General features: G+C 51.3%; 1 protein-coding gene and 1 long non-coding RNA gene across 7 annotated transcripts; one reads left to right on the top strand and one right to left on the bottom strand.

The window, feature by feature from the left end:
* Positions 1-2,940: 2,940 nt before the first annotated feature.
* Positions 2,941-25,249, bottom strand: Kbtbd11 (kelch repeat and BTB (POZ) domain containing 11). 5 transcript variants are annotated; one of them, XR_870083.2, is made up of 3 exons: positions 24,796-25,080; positions 3,766-9,623; positions 2,941-3,417 (listed from the first exon to the last, which is right to left on the bottom strand). XR_870083.2 is itself a non-coding variant. In NM_029116.2 (2 exons), exon 2 carries the CDS (start codon positions 8,869-8,871, stop codon positions 6,970-6,972), a length of 1,902 nt encoding a protein of 633 aa, NP_083392.1. In that variant the 5' UTR covers positions 8,872-9,623; positions 24,960-25,249; the 3' UTR covers positions 2,941-6,969. The 5 variants fall into 5 exon arrangements, 3 of the variants coding, with proteins under 3 accessions (NP_083392.1, XP_006508978.1, XP_006508979.1); XR_870084.2 differs by having other exon boundaries at positions 2,941-3,414; NM_029116.2 differs by having other exon boundaries at positions 2,941-9,623; positions 24,960-25,249.
* 5830468F06Rik lies at positions 14,677-25,543 on the top strand. 2 transcript variants are annotated; one of them, XR_003947516.1, is made up of 2 exons: positions 14,677-19,399; positions 20,237-25,543. It is a non-coding gene; the product is annotated as an RIKEN cDNA 5830468F06 gene (long non-coding RNA). The 2 variants fall into 2 exon arrangements; XR_003947515.1 differs by having other exon boundaries at positions 17,259-17,524.
* The last annotated feature ends 327 nt before the right edge of the window (positions 25,544-25,870 follow it).

Here is a 25,870-nt window from a genome sequence, read left to right as displayed (position 1 = left end):
AGAGAAACCTTGTCTCAAGCGGGTGGGGTTGGGGTGTGCTGACAGAAGGCTCAAAGGCCAAGGAGCATTTTCAATATAAATGTTCCGCGTGGCAGAGGGGTGGCTATTCAGTTCTTGACCTCATAGATCCCAGGAAGTCCTTTGAAAGAAGCAGTGGGGTTTTTTTCTGGTTGTTCAAGTTTACAGACTTGCTGCTCCATATTTTAGATAATCATTATGCCACAAAAGAAAAATAGAACAACCCTGTCAGGCCGCACAACCAAGGTTAACATGGAATTCATGGGCAAACAGTTATACTCGGGGATGCCCAACTTGCAGTCAAGGTGCCCCAGAATAGCTATGAATGCAGCTCAACACACAAAAAGAGTAAACTTACTAAAAGGATGATCACCTTCCACTCTTTTAAGAGCCTGTCTTGTTAATATCTGTTATTGACTACTATTTGTATCCCCCTTGTGTAGTGATGGTCACGTTAGTAGCCAGAGGGCAGCACCATTGGGTTGATTCTCTCCTTCACGTGGCTTCCAGGGACTGGCCTCAGTTCGGAGACACCCTTGGCATGGGATTTCCTCAGCCTCTCTAGAAACATAAATCCTCTCACTGAATTTGGCACCACCTCAACTCAAATACGCAGGGCCAGGAGCTGAGTGGGATGTGGGGAGAGTAGGCAGGAATAGCCTTCAGCTAGATGCCCCCTCCCTCTGTGTGTGTGTGTGTGTGTGTTCTCTTAAGTGCAATCTGCTGATGGAACCATCATCTTGGCCTGTGTTAGCAAGGTGAGCATCCAGCCATTACCTAAGCACCCAGATGTCATTTTAAATGTAAGAAGCTTGAAACAGATACAGGGAGTTAAGAGCGACCCATTGTGTTTCAACCATCCTGATGTAAACGGTAAGGACTGGAGCTGGAACAACGAACTGAAGTCAAGGCTCATGTGCCTCACATACCTGGAACCTCATTTTCTGAATTCTGTGAATTCATTTTAACGCTCTGATACTTCAGACCCTGGGGAAAACACGCAGTGTGCCCTCAAAGCTCCAGCAGACTCTGGGTGTTCCTGCCATCACATTCACACATGTCCCTAAGATCAAGCGTGCTCCCCTAGAGTCCAAGACTTTCACCCCTCTCTAGTAAGAGGGCTCCAGTCATACTCCAGCCCCTCCTTGTGATCCACTCCTTTCCCCACTATTAGGAAGGGATAGGGGGACCCACCCTCCATGCTAGGCTAACCTTGGCTTCTACCTCTCCAAAGAGCATGCTTTGTGGGTAAGGATTTGGGCTTCCCTTCTCAGTGGCCCCAGCCCAGGACTAGCTAAGCTCGCCTGCTTCAGCCGCCTTCACAACTTCCTGCCCAGTCTCTGTAAGCAATACCCATGCATTGGGGTGCCCCAAATACATATAATCATCTGTGATCCCCCAGGTGTTGGGGTTCAGTATCTTTCTATGTATCCTAATGCTAAATTCTATACCCAAAGTTCAAGACCTACAAGTGACTTATCACATTTACAAACTTCTGTTGTGTAAATCTTGTCCCTTGATTTAACACTATTGGTTAAATAAAATTGGCTACAGCCAATTACCAGAGGGAATAGAGATGAGTGGGTTTGGAGTGACCTGGTTGGAGGAGAGAGACCAGGAGGAGGAGGAAGGAGAGGGAAGGAGAAAGCCTCTATGACGGGAGATGGATCATGAGCCTGTGGCCAAGAGAAACAGCAAGTATCTGGGATACACTGCTAGGGAGGTAGCCAGGCCAGCAGTTAGAAGAGTATATGAGGGGTGGTCAGATAATTGTCAAAGGCAAATAAAATCACTATAGTCTGAGTCTCATTTACTTGTAAGCTTGTCGGAGATAAGCTTAAATTGGTTAAACCATACCCAGGTCCTGTGTTTGGCTGAGTCTGCTCTGCACATCTGGTTCTCCTCAGCTCTTCCTGTCCCCTCTGCTCGGCTGGATCCCGCGCCCAACCCCCATCATTCAGTGGAGTCCCCTCTTCTCAACTGCCGAGACTGTCTTGGTTTATTTTGGGGGTGTCAGAAAGCCATGTGATGTAGGAGGCCCCGAGTCCCAACTGTGGAATCCTAGTGGACTCAAGCGATGCTCACAAGGACAGAGGATGCCAAGGACCGCCAAGACATTTCTAGTTCCCCATGAACCTCTCCAAGAGGTGTGGTTGACCATGTGACTATATCTTGTGTTTTCTGTTCTAAGATGTTTTGACATGCTAGGACTTGCTGCTGGTGAGAGACACCCCCTTCCTCCTGAATCAGTTCCTAGGAACAACAGCACGGGGTTTGGCTAGAATGTCCCTCAGACAGACCAACCCACCCACACCCTTCTCTGACTTTCAGATGCAAAACTATGCTCCCTACACTCTGAACTGCCCAGAACCCAGAGCCAAGAATTCAGAGAGGACCCCAAAGACCAGACAGAGCCAGGAAATCAGAGATAACCCCTCAAAACCCAGAACCTAGAATCAGTGACACTTGTCAACAATGAGTGTTATGCTCTGCCTGTCACCTACGGGAGTCACAGCAAAGGCCTAGTTTGGCCCACTCTCACTTTGTCCTGAACACCCCAACCCTCTATGTGTCCTTTGGCCTAGAGTGGCATACAATGAGCACACCTTGGTTTCTGGCAGCCTCGAGGATATTACAATACCACATATAGCCTTCATGGTTCCATAACCTCAGCCTCTCAAGTGACCAGGGCAGGGTTAGGCTGTGACCTGGCTACCAGTCAAGACAGGTAAAAACATGGAGGTCACGAACATCCTGAAGCTGACGGAGAGATGGAGGAAACCTCAGCATCCACCGGCAGCTGGCTGCAGTAACAAAACCCTAGGTGCCTTGAGGCTCATTAGAACCCAGTTATTACTGGTATACACCATACCTGTCATTCTGGGGGTAGAGGGCAGGCAGAGAGAAAAGAACACAGCAACATTTCAGGAGCACTGGCAGTTTCCGCATGGTTTATTTTGTCTTGGCATGGGTGACAAACATACAAGGTTTTACAGCATTTGTGCCTAGGGTGAAACTCAAGCGTCAGCACTCTAACTGCACACCCAGAAACAGCTGGCCCAACTTTGCCTCAAACAGGTGCTGATGTTTAGTAAATGGAGGCATATGGGTACTAGTTAGTAGTAGGTACTAGTCAGAGCTTTACCGAGCATGACGGAGTGGGGGAGTACAACATCACGCACATTGGAATACGCATAGACTTTGACTTCAACCCAAGCCTGGCTGCAAAGCCAGGTGAGGCTGCTGCCAAGACCTGTTTCCCGCCAGGTCCTTCAGCATCTTGAGGTGCGGCCCTCTTCATGGATGTGGGCCAAGCATCCATGACGTGTCTGCTTGGATAAACACAGATGCACCCGGAGCGCCGGCAAGAGTTCCGCGTTCAGTTGGAGTCATTACCTTCTTGTGAATAATATTGCAAAAGAAATGGGGACATTAAAAAAAACTGAATATGAAAATGAAAACTCTCTGTAAGCCTAAAGAGAAAACACTACACCAAAGAGCTATTGGGCTCACATCTGCCAACGAGACATTCCGAACCATCATGTCCTGACTCTACCGTGACTTCAGCAGAGAACAGTGCACCCTTCTGAGGTACTCCGTTTCAGCACTGGACAATGTTTGCTAACAGGTCACACAGACACCACCAGGACTAGAGGGACATCGTTTCCCCCCCATCTCCCACCCTCCATATAACAAAACTGATACAAGTAAGAAAATAAGCAGCCAGCAAGATTCCCCAGCACTCACTTCCCTTAGAGTAGAAGAAACCTCTGCCATCGTTTCCTTAGAAGCAGAAGCACATTTCAAGTCGGCCGAGCTGCCAAGTGTCTGCACTAGAGGTGGGGCTTGTCCCATGCCAAAGAACAAAACAGAAAGAAAAATAAAATCGAGAAACATTAGCTTGTTGCTAAGCTTCCAAACAAATCTTGGCAATATAAATGTAATCACCCGTCAACCAAACAGAAGGTCAATCTTTGTGTGTCTTGTCAATCATTTACTCCTTAAGATGGCACTGTCCTTTCAAACACTTGGGGTGGCTCTGTACAAGGGTTAATGTCCCCAGAACTGAGAATGGGTGTCCCAAGCACGTTAGCCTTATTTGACTCTTAGCCCACGGTCAGATCTGTGCTCATGCCAACCAAACTCCTAGGTGGAGTTAAGAGGCAGAATGGGACCCATGTGTAGGAAGCACCTACCTGGTTCACACACTGGAGCCACATCTCGGCAAAGCTCACTCCCCTCACTACCAAACTAACACCTTAACAAATTCACTCCCACTTGTTGTGGGGGCAAAGGTGGGTGTTAACATAGGTCTCTGAGCATGCCTGTGAGGAGTTGCCTTGATTACATTAATTAGAAGGGAAAGAGCTGCTCGCTATGGTAGCAGCATTTCCTGACTGGGTCCTGGAAATGGAGACAGGGAGCTGAGCTGAGCAGCAGTGTCTTAGTTAGGGCTTCACTGTTGTGAGCAGACACCATGGCCAAGGCAAGTCTTATAAGGACCACATTTAACTGGGGCTGGCTTACAGGTTCAGAGGCTCAGTGCTTTGTCATCAATGTGGGTGCATGGCAGCATCCAGGCAGGCACGGTGCAGGAGGAGCTGAGAGTTCTACATCTTCACCTAGAGGCTGCTAGAAGACTGGCTTCCAGGCAGCTGGGATGAGGGTCTTAAGACCATGCCCACAGTGACTACCCATTCCAATAAGGCCACACCTCCTAATAGTGCCACTCCCTGGGCCAACCACATACAGATCATCACAGGCATTATGCATTAAATGCTGTCTCTTGTCTGCAGGCCACAGTAGCACCTGCTCCCTCAAGGTCCTGCCCTAGGACTTCTACAGCTTGGTGGACTGTAACCTGAACTCTGAGCCAGAATAAACCCTCTCTCCCTTAAGTTGCTTATATCAAGGAGCAATGAATCTAAGACAGATGGGTGGTTCCAGATCCCAGAAACAAAATGCATGGTTGCTGAGATGTGCCAGGGCCTGTAGCATTTGTTTGCAATGGGGGGACCACTGTTTACAAACAGGGCACAAGATATTTTATATGTTCTCAAAAAGAACAAGTCGGCCACACCTCTATTTGTAATCAGCAAACTAATGTTCTTTCATGATCCGTAAATAGATATATTTATCCTTTTGACTTCCTTGGGTTTTGTTTGTGTTCTGTGGGGCATGATGCGCGCAGAAGACTTGTCTGTCTGATGTACATCTGTCCTCTCTAGGGACATGTCATCCCAAACTCGAATTTCAGAGGAATGGCTTCTCAGGCAAGAGTCACATGATAGAATTCTATAAGCCTGGTGCTTGAGGAATGACGGGGTGTCTCCCTTTGCTCTGCCTCCCTTTGCTTGTCTGCAAGCCTTTCTCCAGGACACCCCTCACAAAGACCAATAAAACCAGGCAATGGGAAGCCTCTTTTTCTTAAGATGATTAACCGAGTTGCCAAGACATTCCCTTGGTTTATGGGTAACCACGGACAAGCACAGAGAGGCCAGAACATACAAACAGGAACTATAAACTCCATCCCCCCAGGGTCACGCAGGAGACCCGAGCTGGCTGTTTCCAAACACACTCCACTGTGACCTTTCAGAGCAGGCTATAAAGCTTAACCTAGTTCCCACCCCCACCTCCCCAACCCCACCCCCCAGCTAACGGTTTCCATGGAGATGACAGGGTGGATGCGAAGTTTCCTCTATGTTCCAGAAACTCCGAATGCTTAGGAGCCCCACTGTTATAAATCAGTGGGCTAGCTATGGGATCTAAACCAGTTATCTGGGAGCACATATTTTGCCCTTAACTTGTTTATAAATGGGAAGCCCTGCCTGTGTATTCTCAAATGCACAACATCCTGACACATGGGAGAAAATGAACGGACTTGGTTTTGGTCCTTGCAACCGTGTCTAAGTATGAGTCTCCTTCCGACTCTAGTAGGGTAACTTTGGAAGTTAAATGTCACTTACTTGCTAAACTACACTCAAAACTCAGGTGTTTCTCCTTTTCCTCCTCCATATCACCCCACCCCACACACACCACCTTCGAGATGGTTGTAAATTCATCTCCATCATTGGAATCACAGAAGATACATTCAAAACATCACCAAGCAGAGAGTTCAGAGCATGCAACTGTCAAAACATGATTTTAACTTCCTTGTTCTAGGGAGAGGGGGGAAAAATGCCCTAGTTCATTCTAAGACAGGAAAGTAGGTGAGCACGCAGAGCTACCAGAGCCTCCTGACCTGAGGTCTTTCCACCCTTGCTTCCTGTCCTCTCCGGTTCAGCATGCTGCTTGCTAACATTACCATTAACAAAGGCAATTCGACTGGTCAAGTGATTCGCCTTCAGTACTTGACAAATTACTTTTTGAAGTTGAGCCTACAAAAAACTTGCAAACCACTGGGTGAACGTTTTGGGTCTCACGCAGATCGTATAAGTTATCATTTTAAACCTCCTAGCGGGGTTTGGCCTTTTCTCTGCTGTTGCAAGGATACCTAGCCTACTTTTAGGACCCCATTCAGGTTTGAGAGTCTTGCATTCACTGGTAAGGAGGGGACTGGACAGGCTCCTCATTACACCTGAGTCCGCACCTGCATCCTACTTTATCTGTGGCCTCTTCTACCTCTTCCCTTAGGGATGGGCTTATCTGTATCTTCCCACACTTTAAACTATGAACCCCTCACTAAACAAGCGAAGCAAGAGCAGAATCCAGCACGGCAAAGCGGGGCTTAAAACAGCATTGGGAAAATGTCTTCAGAGCCAGCGAAGCTTCTTTTACTCTCAAAGCGTTTGCATGATGCACTATGGCCAGCAGCCTGGCCTTTCTGCTTCCTCTATTCCTGAGACATCTTTGCCCTTCCTCCCCCACTGGGGGTTTGGGGGCTAGCCCACTCTTTTGAGCACCCCCGTCCCCTCAAATGCTGGACAGTGGAGCTGCCCAGCCGATCCTGTCCTAGACTGCACCCTGCTCCCCGCGGTCCGGCTTCTCAGGCAGGTTGAGTACAAATGGAAAGAGTACGCCCCGGACATCCAGGGGGGATCCCAGGGGCTCGGGCTCAAAGCTGCCACCAGGTCCCATATCGCTGCCAGCCTCGGTGTCCTGAGAAGGCACGAAACGCCAGGTCCCGGCGCGGCTCACACAGTAGATGGTACCATCCAGGGCAACACAACGAAAGGGCTGGAGGCCTGCGGGTGCGCCAGGGGGCCTCAGGTGTACAGCACATTGGCTCCATTGCTTGGCCAGGCAATGGTAGCGGAAAACGCTGACCCCGCCACCTGAACCGACTGCAGCCTGAGCTTCCCCACGGCTCCCACACAGGTCAAAGCGATAGAGGAAGCCGTCGAGGGCCACCATGTCGGCAGAGCGCTCTCGGCTGCTGCTGCATGGGCACTCCTGCCACTCGTCGCGCCGGGGGTCGTACTTGAGCAGGCGGTAGAAGAGTGAGCCCCCGGACACATAAATCTCTCCGTTACAGGTGGCAGCCTCGTGGGCCACTGCGAAGGCGCCACGGGGAAGCGGGGCCACCGCCGTCCATCGGTCAGCTCGCGGGTCGTAGCGCTCCACGCTGAGCAGGCACTCGCCACCCACGGCATACAGGTGGCCGTCCAGGGCCAGCAGCTGCACCTGCGAGCGTGCCTGGCGCAGCGGCCGCACAGTACTCCAGGAGTCGGTGACCGGGTTGTAGCAATACACCTGGTCCGACGGGCGCGCGCGGCCATCGGGACCCGCAGGAGCCACACCGCCCGCCAGGAAGAGGTAGTTGAAGAGCACGCAGAGGCCGCAGCCGCGCGCTGGCGCGCCCTCGGGCAGCCGGGTCAGCTCGCGCCACTCCCCGGCCTCCGCCTGGTAGCAATAAACGGCCGCGTCCCCGCGCGACTCTGCGTCCCCGGACGGGCTCTGCGGTCGACTGCCAGAGCGCTCCCCGGTTGTCCCGAGCGCAGCGGCCAGCAGACAAGCGCGGCCGGTACACAGGCGGCGCCGCAGCAGCAGATCGCGTTCTGCACCGGACAGGCGGCCGAATACGGCGGGCTCGCGCAGCACCTCCAGGTAGTGGTCGCTCATGAAGCGGTAGGCGGCGTCGCGCAGCTCGGTCAGCCGCTGCCGCTTGCCTGCGCTCAGCACCTCGTAGCAGTTGTCCAGGCTCAGCTGCGGCGCCATGGCCTCGGTGGCGCGCTGCGCAGCGCCGGGCAGCTGGAGGCGGCGCGCGCCGGCCACCACCTCGGCCACGTTGTCGGGCCGCACGCCCGCCATGCGCCCGCTGTATGCGTCGGCCAGCAGTAGCCGCAGGGCAGTGAAGCTCACGCCTTGCACCCGCAGCACGTCCCGGGATGCGCGCGCGCGGAAGTAGTCGCTGCGTGCGGCCAGCACCGCCTTATGCGCCCGTAGTCGGCGACCGGCCACCTCGATGACCAGGTCGGGTTCTCCGTGCACCGACCCGACCCCGGGCGGCACAGGCACGGGCTCCCCAAGCTCGTCCAAAGACTCGAGTTCCACGGGACGCGCGTGCTCGTGTCGGGAAGGGGGATCCTCCGGCGACGCGGGCTCTTCCGGGCGCGCGCACTCCTCCGGGGACTCTGGGGACGCGGCGCTGCTGACATCCCACTGCGTCTCCACCACACGCAGGTCGCTGCGGAGAGAAGGCGGAGAGGCTTCGGAGCCCTCCGCGGCAGAGGCGCGAGACTGCGGCGGGGAGTCGTCCCCGGAGCTGAAGCACAATGAGGCGCTGAGACTGCAGGGTGTCTGCGCTGTGGACGCAGCGCCCTCTTCCTCGGCTGGCAGAGGGAGGCTGTCCTCTCCAGGAGTCCTAGGCTCAGTCCCCGAGTAGAGGACGAAAGGCGCCACCGAGTTCTCCATGAGTGGGTTGTGTTGTGTGCAGTCGGCCAGCTCAGGAGCTAGACATGCCTGGTGAAGTCTGAGGTTTGCCCTGGGGTCTCTGGCAGCACATACCCTTTCCTTGGCACCGGATCAGATTTCACATATGTCCACCCCCTGATCACGCCACTCCCACCTTGCCCTTCCCACTCTCCTCTCTTGTGAGGAGGACTCGCCCAACTCTCTGAACTTTCGAAAGAGGAACCTCAACTCAGGCTATATCCGTTGGGGCGGAGGTGACCCAGCCTGGTAGCAACAAGGGTTTTGGGGTTTTTGCTTTGCTTTGTTTTGTTTTTTTTGCAGTTTGCACATCCGACAGACCTGAGCTGAGGCTCCCTTGTGTTGCTCCTTTGGAGAACTGAGGTTAAGTGTGTCTGGTCCACAGCATGCCCTTCCTTGGACTCTGTGTGAACCCACTGAGTCACCTTGTATCACAGTACTGTAGACCCAGGACCAACAAATCCTCCAGGGACGGTGACCACATTTAAATCCTTAGCTTCAGCTCTGTTCTACAGACTCCAGTTATGCAGCCCAGAATTCAGCTGAGGCTGTCTGAATCAGGGTGGCAGCTTCAAGCCCACACGGATCACCTAGGAAACCACTCCACCTATGGGCGAGTGTCTGGAAAGGCAGTTACTGTGTGTGCCCAGGTTTTCCTCATTTGTCATCTGGAGCCTCTGCTGCTTCCTTCCACGTCAGGTTTCCCACATCACTCTCCACATTCTTGCTCCTGTCTGCAGAAGGAAAGAGGGAAGATTTGAGTTTCATTGTTGAGTGAAACGCTTTTAAAACCCAGGCCCTCCGCCAGTTGCAGTTAGCACCCTAGTCTGGTGGCCACGTGTCTGATCACCACTGGAGTTTGGTGGACAGGGAATACATAATCACTCAGCCTTCCTCCAGGCGCAGGACTAAAAAGAACCCAGTTCATGCTCCCTGAGGCTCCACCTGCTACCCCTGTGTGGTCATTATTGCAATCAAGTCTCTTCCTCAGAAAGGCAACTGCCAAATAGCATGAAGGCAACCAAAGAAGGTATGGGTGGGTGTCTGAATCCCTAAGAACACTAGGCGGAGTTCTCCTGCCCTGGCACACACTGGCCTCTGCCTTGCTGGCGATCTGAGGGGCAGGTTGTTGTGGTCCAGCTGTATTCTAGCCTTCTGAAGAGGTTGACTAGGAAGAGCAGAGCCGGCTCGGCCTGACACTTATGTAGAGAATCACTTGTCCCCCTAGGCAAGGGAGAAGACGCATTCAGGTGCTCTCCTTACATGTGTCATAACCTGCTCTACACACACACCATTACACAAGTGCTGAGATGGTTCGAGTGTGACCTGCCCCTCTCCGGCTTACGTGTAAACACAGGGTTCCCAGCCAGTGCTGCTGCTGGAGGTGACTGGATGCCTGAAGGAGAGGGTATGCCCAAACTTTTGACACTGAGACAGGATGTTGGCATCTACGGAGTTCCTTGGGGAGACCTGCACAGTCACATTAACCCACCCCCTAAAAGTTTTTTATAAACCCTCATGGTTTAAGTTATGAATTTGATTTGGGCCACATTCCTTGCTATCCGAGTGTGTGTGTGTGTGTGTGTGTGTGTATGCATCTGTTTAGGAGCTGGGGCTATGGCTCAAGGGTTATAGCCCACCCCTCGCCCACCTAGTTTTCTGCTTTCTCATCTGCCAGGACATGACAAACCCTGGGCAGACTGTCACCCCCATAGACGAAGCCCGTGCTGTCACACCTACCACATGTAATCGACCATGCTGTCACACCTACCACATATAATGGACCATGACCCTTTTAAGCAGCAGACCCAAACAACACTCTTCCCTTGTTTATCGGGTATTCCTTATAGTGAAGAAGATAACATAGAAGTATGTAGGGTGAAGCATGCCCACCCACACCCAGCAACTCCAGCCACTCTGCCACTGATGTTTATCACAGAACTTGGAGACGTTCAGTTCCCTTCATTCCAGATCTGTTTCATGTGGCATGTCCCACCCCCCACACCCCCCGTGCACTGTAGTAAGAGCCTCCAGAGATGTAACCTTAGGGGAGCTTGTGAACCTGAAACCTTGGGTCAGAGGACTCCACGGAGGAGGACACAGGTCGTGATGTTCTCTGGATGATCTGTGACCACCCCAGTGAAGCTTCCACCCAGCTCTGTCAGTCCAGGGAACAGAAGGGCTTGCTGGCCCATAGCAATGAGGATGTGAGGGTGACTGCAAACAGAGAGGTGCACCAGCAGCCCAAAGGCTGTCAAGCTTCTCCTCTGGGCTTAGCCACTGAAGGCAATGGAAGTCAGAAGCAGGACATACTGTGTCTCCTGTGGAAATGTCTGGAAACCTCACTGTATGAGCAGAAGCCGGGCCTTCTTCACACTACCTCTGGGAGAGACCGCAGACCATCAACCTTAGAAAGCTGTCTGACCTGGGGAGTGGTCTCAGAATGACCAGGCTCCCTGGCTTGACAGTCCCTGGAATGTGCAGATGATAAGACCATGGTATCTTTATGTTCCTTCAAAGCCTGAGAGGGGAACCAAGCAACAGAAGACTCTAAAAGGGAAGCTTGGGATTGGCTGTTTAAAGATCCTGGAGAAAGTATGAAGCCTGAAAGAAGGTTCAATAAGTGAGCAGAGTGTACACACCTAAGCTATGCTAAGGCAAAGGTATGGTCTGGCCCACACCTATGGAACCTGTCTCTATTCACTAGGTCTGGGATCAACTGACTCTAGCTCCTCCTACCCATTCAGGGAAAGGAAACTCAGTTACCTCCAAAAGCATGTTCAATGTGTTCTTAACATCTGTGATGGTTTGTATATGCTTGCCCAGGGAGTGGCTCTATTAGGAGGTATGACCTTGTCAGAGTAGGTGTGTCACTGTGGACATCGGCCTCATCCTAGCTGTCTGGAAGCCAGTTTTGTGCTAGCAGACTTCAGATAAAGATGTAGAACTCTCAGCTCCTCCTGCACCATACCTGCCTGGATGCTGCCATGCAGCATAGCTTGATGATAATTAACTGAACCCCTGAACCTGTAAGCCAGCCCCAATTAAATGTTCTTTTTAAGAGTTGTTTTGGTCATGGTGTCTGCTGACAGCAGTAAAATCCTAACTAAGACAGTGCCCTTAGTCCCAAAACAAACAGCACCATCATGCCTTGGGGAAGCGCATTTCCAGAGTATGTCTTTAATAGTATCGCACTGAACCCCTCGGTGTCCCACGCTGCCCTCTGCACAGACAGCAGGGTGGGCAGGCTGAGTCCTGTGGTCTGAGCATGACCCCGCTGTAAGCCTCACTCTGCTCCTGTCACCTCATGACAGCCAGCAGCACACACCCTACGAATGCAGCAAAACCTGTCAACCATGACTGTATGAAACTGGCTCTGAACAGGCTACTAGCAACCTGACAATCACGCTGTCCTGCAGCAGAGCCAGGGTCACACTTTGAAACTCTAGTGACCTCAGCTGGGAGCTCAGGTTGACTGCACAGTTCTCCATCTCAAAGAAGAGTTGGGGGATATCAAACTTCCCCATAGGAGCAAGGCACCCATTACAGAGGCTTAAACTGGAAACAGAGCAGCCAGCCCAGAAGCCCCAGGTATGGCTTCCTGACAGCCTGTCTGTGGGAATGAGTGACTAAGCTGACACTGGCGTGAACCCACTTCCCTCCTGTCCTTGTGTAGAGCCATCAGGGAAGCAACGTTAGCTGTTGAATTGGAATAGCCACGTTGATATCAGAGTGTTAACTGTAAGCTATCCCAGCCTTAAGAACTTGTGAAAGTTTAAGCAAACAGAATAAAGAGAAAGACTCAGACCATTCCCATGAAATTCTAAACCAGACGGAGGTTTGAAAGTGGAAATTTCCCTGCTTTGTGGTTGGCTCTGGGCTGAGGAATTCCTTGGAGTGTCCAGCAGAGTGCTCTCACAATTCTGCTGCAGTAACTGAAGCCCTGGAAGCCTGCTCTTGACCTTAGGACAGACTCTTCTCAGTGAGGCAGCTTGAACAGGCAGGACCTTGCAGAAGCTTGGGGAGGGGAACGGGTGGTAAAGAAAGCCTCCTTACCTAGTCAGGAAAACATGCACGACAGCAAGACTTAATTATATACAATTTGCACGACATTTTCTCTGTGAGAGTATGACCTTTTAGACCTTAAAAGTGTGTAAACAACTCTAAGTTTCTGTTTGTTCATTTATTTACCATTTATATGAATCCAAAGCATCGGATAGTGTGTGACTTCCCAATGTGGACACTGGGCTATATGTTTAATGTGGGCATCAGTTTATTCCAAATTAAATGCCATGCTTCACTAGAATTCCAGTTATTTAAAAAAAAAATCCTTTCAGCTTATTACAGCCAACCCACTATAAGTTTGTTGATGGGCTTACAAACCTGAAGCAAACTTCAATGATATCATGTAAAGACCAACCTCCCCTCTGTCTCTCCCACATCACGACTATGTCCCCCACACCTATAAGACCACAAGCTCCCTGAGGAAAGTATCTTTGCTCCCCACACCTGGTGCTCCATAGTCAAGAGCCAATAAATGCAACCTGGCTCCTTGGGCCAGAAGACGCAGGACAGTATCTTTCCACTCTCTACACATTTTCCCCTCTACCCACCAGCACCCACCAGAGCCTTCCCCCTTGCAGCAGCTCTTGAGATCGATAGTGTGTGTCCACAAGTGCAAGATGGTGCTCCATGCAACGATGTGAGGTGTGTTATATCAGGGCAGGCAGCTTTGTTTAGCAACCTCCATTCTCCTGTGAGCCAAAATTCTTAAAAGCCCATGTTCCACGGTACCTGGGCCAACCACAGCTGGCCTCAGGTACAACAGCCAGAGGATGCCGATGTAGGATTATTTGACGCTCGCGTGGTACTGATGCTATGCATCTTCATCTCACTCATGAAGACGTGACACTCAGAAAGAGGAAGATCACTGTAATCTGTCTACCCCAGCAAGGAGCTGAGTTCATGTTAACTGTTGTGTGTGGGTAGAGTTACAGAGGCCACGTTCAGATCCAGCAGCCCATCACCATCATCCCCTGTTTTTCCTCACAGTTCCTACAACGAATGACAGGCACCACACTCTGACTTTCCTTGAACCTATAATCCTGACTTTCCGATGGACAGAGCAATCAGGAGTCAACTCGACAACAAGGGTGTCCTGTAAGCTGCTCATCAGCTACGTGGCATAGGACCCTCACGCACTCTGAAACCTCTGAGGGGCCCCTTGTTAGACACACAGGTCTGAACTTTTTATACGCCCTGCCATACTGTATGTCTACGACATTAATAGCTAATAAATCTCTTGCTTGAAAGGACAAGCCATTCAGTGCCCCCACCCCCACCACCCCAGGACCCTGAAACCTGAGACCTTTCATTAACGAGGGATATGAAAAAATAGATCATAAAGCACCCATATAAAAATGTCCCGAAGCATACAACGCACAACATACCCTATGATGTATGTGAGAGATGACAGGCCTCTCACAGAGTTGGTGACCGTACTGTTTGCTGGTGAAGCAGACCTCAGCCTCTTGTGGATAATAACTACACTGAACCCTCCTTTTTTTTTTTCCTCCCCTGAGACAGAATTGTACTCTACAGCCCATGCTGAACTTTACCCTACCACTCAGCCATGCCTGGCCTCAAGCTAGAGACCTTCTTGCTTCCCTAGTGCTGGGATTTACAGGTGTATGCTATCACACCCAACGTGTTTCCATATTCAAAGAAATAAACCTCTTTGCTTTTTTGTAATGATACCATTTGCAGATTTTAGAGCATAAAAGCCGTATCTTGAAAGTCTCAGATGTATCAAAACTAGGACAGTGAAGCTTGGTCGTAGCTTTGTGAAGTTTTTTTTTTTTTTTTTTTGGTTTTTTGTTTGTTTGTTTGTTTGTTTGTTTTTAAAGCACAATATTTAAATTCCTCTCCCAAACGCTCATCCCTAACTGTTCTAACGCCACCATCTGAGCTCTCATAGGTTTCTCCACTCCCCTTTTATCCCCCTGCCTGGCCACAGTCACTGAAGAGCCACTGACATGCAGAACAACTGATATGAAGAGAACTGTATGCAGGGACAATGCCAAACACCCCAAACCCAAGAAACAGGAATCTCAACTCCCACTGTACAAGCAAGGAGGCTGGTGATTGGGGTAGGGGCTCTTCTCCAGCTCTCTGACTCACTGGCCAGTGCCAAGGTTGGAGTTCTCAGAAGCTCACGGGTGCAGCTGAACTCCAAGGATGTCAGCATTCTCTGAGAAAGTGTGATGCTGAGAGAGCACTTTTCACAGGGGAGATGGCTTTAAAGCCATCCACGCCCAAAGTCAAATCGCTGTGGACAGACAACTCAGGATCTACAGGTGCCTCTGGGCTCACGAGCTAGAGCTGGCTGACACGGTGCAGCCTGAGTGTGTCTAAGGTGCCCCTGCTGCTGTTGCACAAGCCTTGCACACTTGTCCCTTGTGAGCTGGGACTCCAGGAAGTTGACATCCCGACTGGTTATCTCAGCTCTAGAATAGAAGCACTGAGTCTAGTACATTCTGACCTTTTATTGTCCCTTTGGCCCCGATGGAATGCTAGTCACAGAACTATGTTTGCTACCACGTTATGGCAAGCTCAGCGTAGACCTTGAGGTCATGAGAGACTTGATGGTAGGCTTAGGGCGGCACCAAAGAAAGCATTTTTCCCCAGTAGGCTTTAAGCTGGGACTAAGGGGAAACTTTCCCTGGTTGGGGTGTGTGTGTGTGTGTGTATGTGTGTGTGTAACATGCAAGTAAAATGATCTAAGAAATGGAAAGAGAGAGAGAGAGAGAGAGAGAGAGAGAGAGAGAGAGAGAGAGAGAGAGAGAGAGAGAACACTAGACTGGGCCTGGTCCCAAACCTGCTTTATCTGGTTTGCAGGCATCTGAGGTCTGGGCGCTGCATACCACCAGCACCCATCAGGTATGCTCCCACAGCCGTGGCCACCAACACAAGCTCGCAGGGGACTAGCAGAACAGCTAGCTACCACAGTCTTCAGACAGGAAACGTCCTGTGCTCAGAGGTATTAGGTGCATGGTCTCAAAGGATCGGACAAAGCCCAGCAGTGCTCCGCAACTGTCCCTGCCCAGTCTGCGGGTGGCCTTGGCGAGGACAGCTGAGGCAGCTGGCATTCCTAGTCCTTAGTTACCAAGCCCATGTGAGCTAACTCATGACACTGAGTTATTTCAGAGAAATTTCATATTCTCTGAGAGCATCACCTGACCTGGAAGTCAGGTTCTATCATGACGTCCTAGGTCTTGTGTTCCTTACAGAATATCCTGAAATCCTAAGTGTTTGCCCTTCTTGGTGACTCAAAGAAAGCTGGAGAAATACAGAGCACAAACACCCAGAATCACTAAGACCTGGGGGAAAGGGGCACGGACTGTAAGTCTGCCTCACATTTATAGCTGTGACATCCAATCCCTGGCAATGTCTGGGTCGGTCAGCCTGATTGTCACCTCTTCTGTGACCCCAAAACCAAAACTGAATGTTTTGCCAGTCATAGTGTCATAAAGACCAGCTGGGCCGATGAACCTGCAGCTTTTCCAACCATCTCCTCAGGTTCTGACTGACTTCAGCACTGGAAAACACTTATTGGTCAGGATTCATGGATGCACCTGAGCACCTGCCATGTGCCCTGCACAACAGGAAGGAACACCAGAATGGGGCAAGACACTGGTTAGTCCTCAGCCCCACGAACTGTATCAGGAGGAGACAAACGGAGCCAGCACATGTTCCAATAGAATCAGATGCCATGATCCGCTAAGAGGGGACACAAGACCTGGGATGTCATGACAGAACCTGACTTCCAGGTCAGGTGATGCTCTCAGACAATATGGAATTTACTCTGGAGCCAGAGGGAGCCTCAGGGGGTAAGGCTTGTGGGAGTGAGTCTGGTTCCCCAGGAGAGTGGTAAGCGGAGCTGTAGGGAGCCTCAGGAGCCAGTGGGGAAGCAGGATCTTGAGTGGCCACAGAGTTCTGTCACCTTGGTTCTAAGCAGGACCATCAGTGGCTTTCAAAGAAGGAAACCAGCTGATGCTTTGAAGGGGGGAGGGTGCCTGCTTAGTCCTTTCAGATGTGGACAAAAGATAAAGGATTTTGATTCTCTTTTGCAACACTGCTAACTTAACCTTCAAATCAACAAACTAAAATCTGCACAAGCCATGCAGTGTGAATCCCACAAACATAAGTCCAACTTTTTAAAGTTTTCTGGATGTCATGCTATAATGCCATTTATATACTTTATAAAATATAAAAGTGCTGCCTACCATTTATAAAGGGGAAAACACAGGAAGGAGGGCAGGATGGGTCTTTTGTGCAGCACACACTTGTGAAGTACAGGGGCGTTTCTCGGTACTGTGGGGTTTCTCGGAATGGGTGAACATCAAAGGCCCAGCAATAACGTTCGATCTCAGGAACAGGGGCGCTTCCTTTCTTGACACTTGATGTTTATCCAAAGTCTTTTTAGTTTATAATTTGTGGCTCTGAATAAGTCAGTGGGAGACTTTCCAGTGGAGTAAGCCAGCCTACACTAAACGCATGGTGCGAAACCCAGACAAAGGAATACTGTCACCAGGCAACTGGACTCGGTTGGACTCCATGTTCTTGGGCGTGACAGGTGAGTGACTGATGGGGCTACTTGTGTTCTAGGCAAATGAAACACAGGAAATCGAAAGGAACACTCTCAGGGCGTGATTTCTGAAGTTCTAAGCTCTTGGGTTTATAGGAGTAAAACCTGGGCAAGGTCACACAGTGGTAGCGGGATGTGGGCTGCCCAAGCATAGGCAAATCCCAAACTGTGTGTGTGTTTCCAGCCAGTGGAACACGGCTGGGGAAAACTTAAACCAGACCGGAGCCCCCAGCCAGCCTCCAGCCTCATGGCTCTTCTCACCCACTGTGCCTACATCATGAGAACTCTCTGCTCAGTTCTCAAACATAGGATGTGATGGAACACTGGAGCTTCCTGTTCAGCCCGAACAGCAAGCGTTAACTGCTTCGGGTCCAAAGGGAAAACATGAGTCTTTTCATCACAGTTAGTGTGCAAAGCCACACTTCCTGTTCGGATGTCAGGAAGAGGAGGGCTAGAACTGATAATATCGAACAGGAAGACCGAGGTGGGGCACCTGGCGTGGTCACATGACAGTCTAGGTAACTAGGTGACTTGGATGTGAAGCAGAGCAGAGCTGGGCATAAATTTCTCTTAAATTGGCATAGTTTAACCATCACTGTGGAAGAGGACATCAGAACCTGTGGCCTGATAGGTAAGAACAAGAAGGCCACTTCCTGTACCAAGGACCTGAGAGGTGGAGACACCTGCAGATGCAATATCTGCCTACAATCAGGCCCTGAGATGAGCTGGAACCACTAACTCCAGATGTCTCCACCCTCGCCGGCTTCTCAGGGGTGGCCAGCGTTCATCTTTATTTCATTTTTCCTGATGTGCAGGTTTAAAGGCTGCCTCCCTAGCACATTCAGGAGCTCCCACTTGGACCAGGGCTTGGCAAGACTTCCTGGCCACCCTGGAATGGTGAGGCTGCACATCTGCTGTGACTGGTGTGGCCTCTCCCTACACTCCAGCACTGATACCCTCTGGGAGCAGGGAACTTCCCGAGTGGACCAGACAAGGGTAAAGTGTGAGGAATGGAGGGACTGTTTTACAACCTCAGCACAGGGTCCCAAGGGGACTATGCAGTTAGGATTACCTCCCACTGGGGCCAAAGGTCACACGGATGGCGGCCCAATACCCTTCCAGCTCCCGCTGGTAGCCTGCCTGTAGACATCAACACCACCTCTCTAAGAGGGTCTCAGGAGGATTACAAAGGCACTTTTCATTTATACAGGAACTTCCTCAGGCCTGAGAACATATTCTGGGCACTTCTAAGAACAGATAGTAGATATCAGATAGCAGCAGAGAACTCAGCAAGATAGGCAGGACGTGCAAAAGAACAGGCTGAGTCTTAAGGTAGAGTTCCAGGTGTCCCTCCCTCTCCTTTGGGATAAGGAGGGCACAGAAGTTAACCAAGGTAAGCAGTGGTCTCCAGCAGGTCCCTGCTAGCTCTGGGCACCTTGCCATGCCAGCTGCCTGCTCTGTCAGCCTTCCCATCAACACCTAGCTCCAATAACAAGTGAGTCCAGCAACTTAACACTGCCTGTCTGATAAACCGATCTCTGTATTACTATTGTCGTTGCTATTTGCGCTGTCTGGCTTTATGTCAACTTGACACACGCTACAGTCATCAAAGGAGGGAACTTCGACAGAGAATATGTCTTCGTAAGATGGGGATGGACGCCAGCCCGTAGAGCATTTTCATTAATAATTGGTGGAAAGGACCCAGCCCTTTGTGGGTGGTGCCAGCCTGAGCTGGTGGCCCTGGGTTCTGTAAGCAGGCTGAGCGAGCCGTGAGGAGCAAGCCAGTAAGCAGCACTCCTCCATGGCCTATGCATGAGCAAGGTTCCTGTCTCTTGAGCTCCTGACCTCCTTCAATGATGAACAGTAAGTGATGCAGAAGTGTAAATCGAATAAGTCCCTTCCCTCCCCAAGTCGCTTTTGATCGGCAACAGTACCCCTGATTAAGACTACTGTCCTAATTACCATCATTGCATATGCTTCTGCAGCACAGGGCGCCTTTGTCTGGCCGTAAAGGTCCTGAGATAGCTTGTTCCATTGGACACAAGCACAGCCACCCATGGTCCTGTGGGTCCTTTCACACAGTAGAACTCTCTGCCGCCTCACTTCATGCATTACCCTTAGCAGCGAAGCCTGTCCCTCACAGGCAGCATTAGTTGAATCTTATCTGGATAATAGCTGTCATGCGCTTTTGTGGGAGAATTTAGCCGCCGTTATGCATGAGGTGAGCACCGGTGGGTAAGATTTCCTCTCGCCTTTCCTTTGGCATTTGGTGGTTTGTCCTTCTCTTTGTGCCCTCCCTTAAACTCTGGTGTTTAGGAAGTCTACTGTAGGTGTCTGCTCTGCAGTTACCGCAATCCTACCTCACTGAGTTGGAAAATAGGGAAGAGAAGCACAGGGCTCTGCAGCTCCTTCCCGGCAGAGCCCCAGCGCATGGATCCCCAGAGGCTGCTGCAAACTCCGGGAATTTTAAAACAATGGCGAATTGGATAGGGTGAGATGTAGCTAGCTCCGGCGAAAGGACAAAAGTGCAGTACAAGATGAAGCAGCACTGTAGGCTCTGATGGTGCTGTAGGGTAGGACAGAGGTCCTGCTGGCTTGTGCCTGGTTATCTCAGGGTAACTGTGAGAAGGGGGCCTATCTACCTCTCAATGCCTTTCCCACCAAGAGATGGGGAAACGCTTACTTTTATCATTCCCACAGGTGTGCCACACTATCTAGATGTGTGGTCCGACACCAGTCGACTGTAACCCGGAGCACTTTTGAGACAAGACCAGCACAAGTCATCAGACTGAATAAATCCAGATGTCCTCTGTTCTCTGATGAGCGCCTTACCTGGTCAGCCCACAGCTTAGGAGAAGGAGATGGAGGTGTCTGAGGGAGAGAGAACCCAGCCTCCGGGCTCACACTGCACCGCCAGCTCTTTGTGGTACGCCAACACACTTCCTGTGATTGTACCTAAACACCTGAGCTGGGAAGTTTATAAAACATAGAAAGCTATTTATCTCTGAGGATGTGCAAGTCCAAGGACATGGCACTGGCCGTCGTCTGCATGGCTTCTGGCACAGTACTTGGTGCTGCTTCAAGGAATGCCCGAGAGCACAGGGTAAGTGGTGCTTATACAAGACACACACACACACACACACACACACACACACACACACACACACGAGCGTGCACTCACGATGAACCAAGCCCTACAGAGTTTGCACGGGAGCATCACCAACCTCCAAATGACCAAGTACATGTCATGGGGAACCGAGCCTCCAGGACAGCCTTTCAGGGGAGACTCTTTACCCAAACGGTAAAGCAGGACCATGCCTCAATAAGTCCTGGAGAACAATCACATTCAGAGCTCAGGACCTGGAGGCCCTGCCTGCTGAGCTGCCCTACCAGTGGGGGCTTTGTCATGGGCTACCTTCATTGTCAACCTGACTGGATTTGGAATCATCTAGAATACACACCTCTGAAGGGAAGAACCACCCCGAATGTGGGAGGCACCATCTTCATGCTAAAATTGAAGGAAGCATGCCGAGCCAACGTTCATCCTCTCCCTGCTTCTGGACTGAATGCGACCCAATCACTTCATGTTCTTGCTGCCATGGTGGTCCATGGATCAAATCCTGAGCCAGAATAAATCCCTTTCCCCTTAGACTGCTTGGCAGGTGTTTTTTGGTCACAGCACTAGTTTCTCTCTTTCTCTCTCTCTCTCTCTCTCTCTCTCTCTCTCTCTCTCTCTCTCTCTCTCATGCGTGTGTGCATGCGTGCTCGCACACACATGCACACATGCATGCACACACACATTCCCATACATGTGTATGCACACACGTGCATGTGCGTGTACACACACACTCTTGCACACAGACACTCATGTCCCATGACTGTTTGAGGAATGCTGACATAACCCACAATGACCCTGTGCTGTATCCACTGTGGCACCTGTGGGTGTCAGGCAAACATCTTCCCTTTTTGGTGGATAGTCCTTCAAATGAATAGGAAGGCTCAGGCCCAAGGCAGCTCCTTCACCCAGTAATTAAACTCTGACCCCACAAGAGTGTGAGGTATTGATTGAGATTTTCTACCCTTATCTCCGGTGGGGGTGGGGGTCGAATTAGCAGCTGGAGGCCAGACTGTGACAAGCGATACTTTCCAAAGATACCTCTTAGATGTGGCCCACTTCTTACTCTCCCTGGTGTATGAGATGACAGAGCACCTCGAGTGGTGAGCTTTATCTCCTCCATCAGTCAGCAGGCCAGGACTGTGGTGAGAATGCACAGTGACTTTAAAGGCTCCTCCGGGAAAAGTGGCGCAGATTCTGCAGGACTCTTTCTTAGGACGTGCTCCTTACAGCCTACCACTCCCCAGGGAAGAAGCCAGCACATAGACATAACCAAGAGGTCTAGCTGCCTCTGTCCAGTCATGCCAGAAGTGAAGAGCAGCTTTTCGTGACTCAAGCCCCGCCTTCCGGCTGCCATATTTGGCACTGATTGGCAGGCATGCCACCCCTGAGACTACATGAATGAAAGCAAAAATAAATGAGTGTTATTGTTCAAGGCTGAGTTTTCTCTGCCCTGAGGATCTGAACAGGAGTCTTGATGCTAGCATTGAGGACCACATCCTATGGTGGTGGGAAGTAAATGGAGGCTCAGTCTTACAGGATGTGTGTTTTAAATGGTTACACTGACAAGTGCATTTGTCCAATCCTGTGTAGAGACCGACCGCCATACCAGCAAAAGCTGAATGTGGCTCAGAGATCCCAGACGCAGTGCTTTTTATTTATGCAACATCTTGCCCACACTGTCTAACTTCAGGATATCCCTTTGATTCAATATCTCAGGTCTGTAAAACTGAGCCACATGCAACGCCACCCAGTCTCCCAATGACCAGCTTCATCGATATACATGGACTGAAATGAAACCACAGACCCAAGGCAGGCTCTCCAAGGGCTCCTCTCTGGCCCTCTCTAGTGATCCGTTTTATACCACAGGGCCTTTGCACATGAAGCCACTGCTGATACAACATACCAATCCCCTTGCTACACAAGAAGCCTCCATTATGTATACTCATGGGAATATATACATTCCCTTCAGAGATGTTACACAAGTATTGGGAGGAAATGCTTCATATCTTTCTCTCATTTTGAGTCTAAGATACACAGGTAGGGAGACCAGTTCTGTTACAGAGAATTCTGTACCTAGCATCAAAGACTGTGCTGTGCTCTCAGCAGACAACATCCCTGAAAGGAAAGACTGCTCAGCCATTTGAACAGTACTGCCAGGACTCGAGGTAGCTTCGGTTTCCAAGGCAATATTTAATTATGATACTATGTCTCCCAGGAGCCAGAATGTTTCCAAAGTGTAAACTCCTAGAAGTTTGCATTTTATTATAAAAGTTGCTCACTGTAAGTGTTCTCCAAACATTTGCTGGTACTAACACTCGGTGTATACACCACAATCAATTCAAGAGAAAAGCTAGAAACCAAGGCTGTTAGTGAGTCCGTGGCTTCCAGAGCAGGACAAATATCCCTGGATTACAGGGGCTCATGGGAGACTGGGCTGGTTTCCACTGGAGGCAGCCTGCTCTGCTCCAGGCAGTCCCGACTCTCAGCTGACACAGTCTGTTCTGACCACAGCCTCAATGCAGGGCGGTCCAGAGAATCAGTGCAACTGCCTAAGTGGATCCAGATTTGCACCGAGCTGTTATTACACAGTAATCTATGCCATGGTGTTTAGGAAACATCTGAAATATGAGCCTAGATGGAGTGCTGGCAAAAGGCATTGCAAGGAGAGAGACAGTCTTTGTTCATGCTGGGACTGTACTGAACATACCCCACTAGAGACCACCACCCGCGCGGGAGAACAAAGTGATGATGTGACCCAGCCTGTGACCCACCGATCTAGACATAGGGCGTAATGGCCCCCAAACTGGTGTAGCTGGGAAGGGCTCGTACAGAAAAGCACATTTAATGCTCTCTCCCAACTCGTAAACCAGAGACGACCTTACAGACGGTAAACAAAACATTTTAAGTATCTTTCCTCTGTATTTTTCTAATGATATGATGAGCCATTTCTAGTAGTTGATATGAAAAGCTCTGAATTCTTTTTATCTCATCAGGACCTTAGCCGAGTTACACCGGAAGGGAGCGTTGGAGCGCCTAGTCAGTCAGTGTGGGGACGCGGTTTTTTCCCAGCAACTCCGGGTACCCGGTACCCAGGAAAGCTCCTTTCTGCCTGGCAGGGCTTGGGGTGGGGGTGGGGGTCTAATAATAGGAACCCTTAGGATGAAAGGCTTAAGGGCGCCATTGACAGCGGTGAGGGTTACTAATTAGAGACTGAGTAATTCAGTGGTTAGGAGTAGGGTGCTGGGAACCCACGGGGAACCAAGGACTAGTCACTCGGTGTTGAAAGATGCTGGGAACTTCAAGATAAGCTCCCGAGTGGAGCTAGAGGAGGGAAAAGAGCTCATTCTTTCTATCCCTGGACTAGACTGTAGCAGGCTGGGGAAAGAAGTGCTTCTTTAGGAAAGCTAAATAATGTTGGAGTGAAAACTCTCCGGTCTAATGCTACAGGTGCAGAGGGCCAACCGAGAGGAACTCGGCAGGACCTGCCCCCACCGCCCTGGAGGGGGTTGGCTGCCCTGGAAGGGGTTGTCCCAGCCGCACAGCGGGGCTGGCAAGGTTCCAGGAAGGCTTGGGCTCCACTCCCAGCCTCTTCCCAGGATGAAGGCGAACCGCGCACTCAATCCTAATTTAAATGCAGCGCGCTTTCCTCCTTCCATCCCCTCCCCACCGTGCTGTCAGGCACGTACCCGCGCAGGCCACCAGGCATCCCTGACCCACTGTCTGGCTCTACGAGCCGAGGCTCCCCGAACGAATACTGTAGCTGTGCGTGGCCCACGCGTCCCGCAGACTACCCGTGGCGTCAAGAGTCTGCCTAGGGGGTCCCCGTCCGGGTCCGCCAAATCATGTCCACTTTCCGAGCTAGCTAGCGCCCAGTCCCTGAGCTGCACCCCCCCCCCCATAAAGAACCCAGTGTCACAGGCAGCAGGAGGGGAGCGGCCAGACCCATGCCAGGGAGGGGCCCGTGCAGGCGACTCACTGTCGCCTGTCGTCCTCCCACGCCACGCCCGGTGCTTTTTTTCTTGGATCAATCCGGTCCTCCGAACCCCCAGTCCCCACTTCCCTCCAAGAGCAGCGTCCCTGCCTACCACCCACAAGGCCCTCCATCCTCCAGGAGTCCCGCAGGCCGCGCCCGGGCCCCTACCTCACCGCTCGCAGCTCGCCGCTCTCCCTCCACCCCTGCAAACCCACCCGAGCCCAGGACGCGCAGCCTGGCCGGGGGGCGTGGGGTGTGTGACGCGCATGCGCACGCGACCATTCACGCGCACCTGTGTGAGCGCCCCCGGGGCGAGCGAACCTTCCACGCACCTGTGCGAGCGCTGCGATTCTGTGCGCTTTCCCGATGCCGGGAACGCGCCGGGCTCCTCCGCACGCGTGCCAACCTCCGGGTTGGCAGCGACTGAGTATGCCCTGCACTTGGAGGGAGCGCGAGCTGGGAGGCCGCCCACGGCCGGGGCGCGCGTGCACCTCGCTGTCCCCGCCTGCCACCTACGGCTTGGGGGTCTTCCGGCAGAGGCTGCAGCTGAGCTAGCCCTCCGTGGATCTAGTGTGCGCGGTGCCCGGCGCCTGCCCGCAACAGCTCCTGCGCCTCCGCACTTAACCCATTCCAGACCAAGTGAGCAGAAGCTGGGAGCTCGCTCTTGGTAGCCTCCAGCCTTGACAGCAGCACCGTGGCGCACAGAGCACCTCCAGTAAAGAGACCCCGCTGCTGCACCCCGCGGGCATGACCTGTTGAGCCCTTCCCAACCCCAAAAAGCACCAGGAACAGGTGTCTGCCGCGAGCTTTGCCCTACCTAGGGCGCTCTTGGCTGTTTGACCTCCAGCATTACATCCTGGGTCCCGCTGAGCATCTGTAAGAAGCGATCCCACACATAGTAATTAAAAATCTGTTGCCCACATCCTGATAGAGTCTAGAATCTTAAGAAAGTTCTGTATAGTGAAGCTGACCAACCAGTTGGTGGACATTTCTTGGTGTCTAGACTGGCCTTCTCCTCTTGTGTGGGCAGCCTCGGGTAACATAAGGAGTGTGTGTCAAATCAGGGTTGATCCTGGGATAAATGCTTCTTTTAACAGCTTTATGCAAATTACCGATGGCCAGATTTCTGTGAACAGAGGATGTGAACATTTGCTCTCTACTCTGCTTTGATATTCTTGGCCAATTTATACCACCAGCCTTTCTGAGTTCAACACCAAAGCTGTAAAAACGCTTCTTGTTCAGT

Source organism: Mus musculus, chromosome 8 (genome assembly GCF_000001635.26).
Source record: "Mus musculus strain C57BL/6J chromosome 8, GRCm38.p6 C57BL/6J".
Classification (NCBI taxonomy): domain Eukaryota; kingdom Metazoa; phylum Chordata; class Mammalia; order Rodentia; family Muridae; genus Mus; species Mus musculus.
The sequence above is the reverse complement of the archived record's forward strand: the minus strand, read 5'-3'. Positions and strand labels throughout refer to the sequence as shown.

What these genes read in the sequence shown, in the direction of transcription:
- Kbtbd11 (NM_029116.2), bottom strand. Translation starts at nt 8,871, where the DNA reads ATGGAGAACTCGGTGGCGCCTTTCGTCCTCTACTCGGGGACTGAGCCT.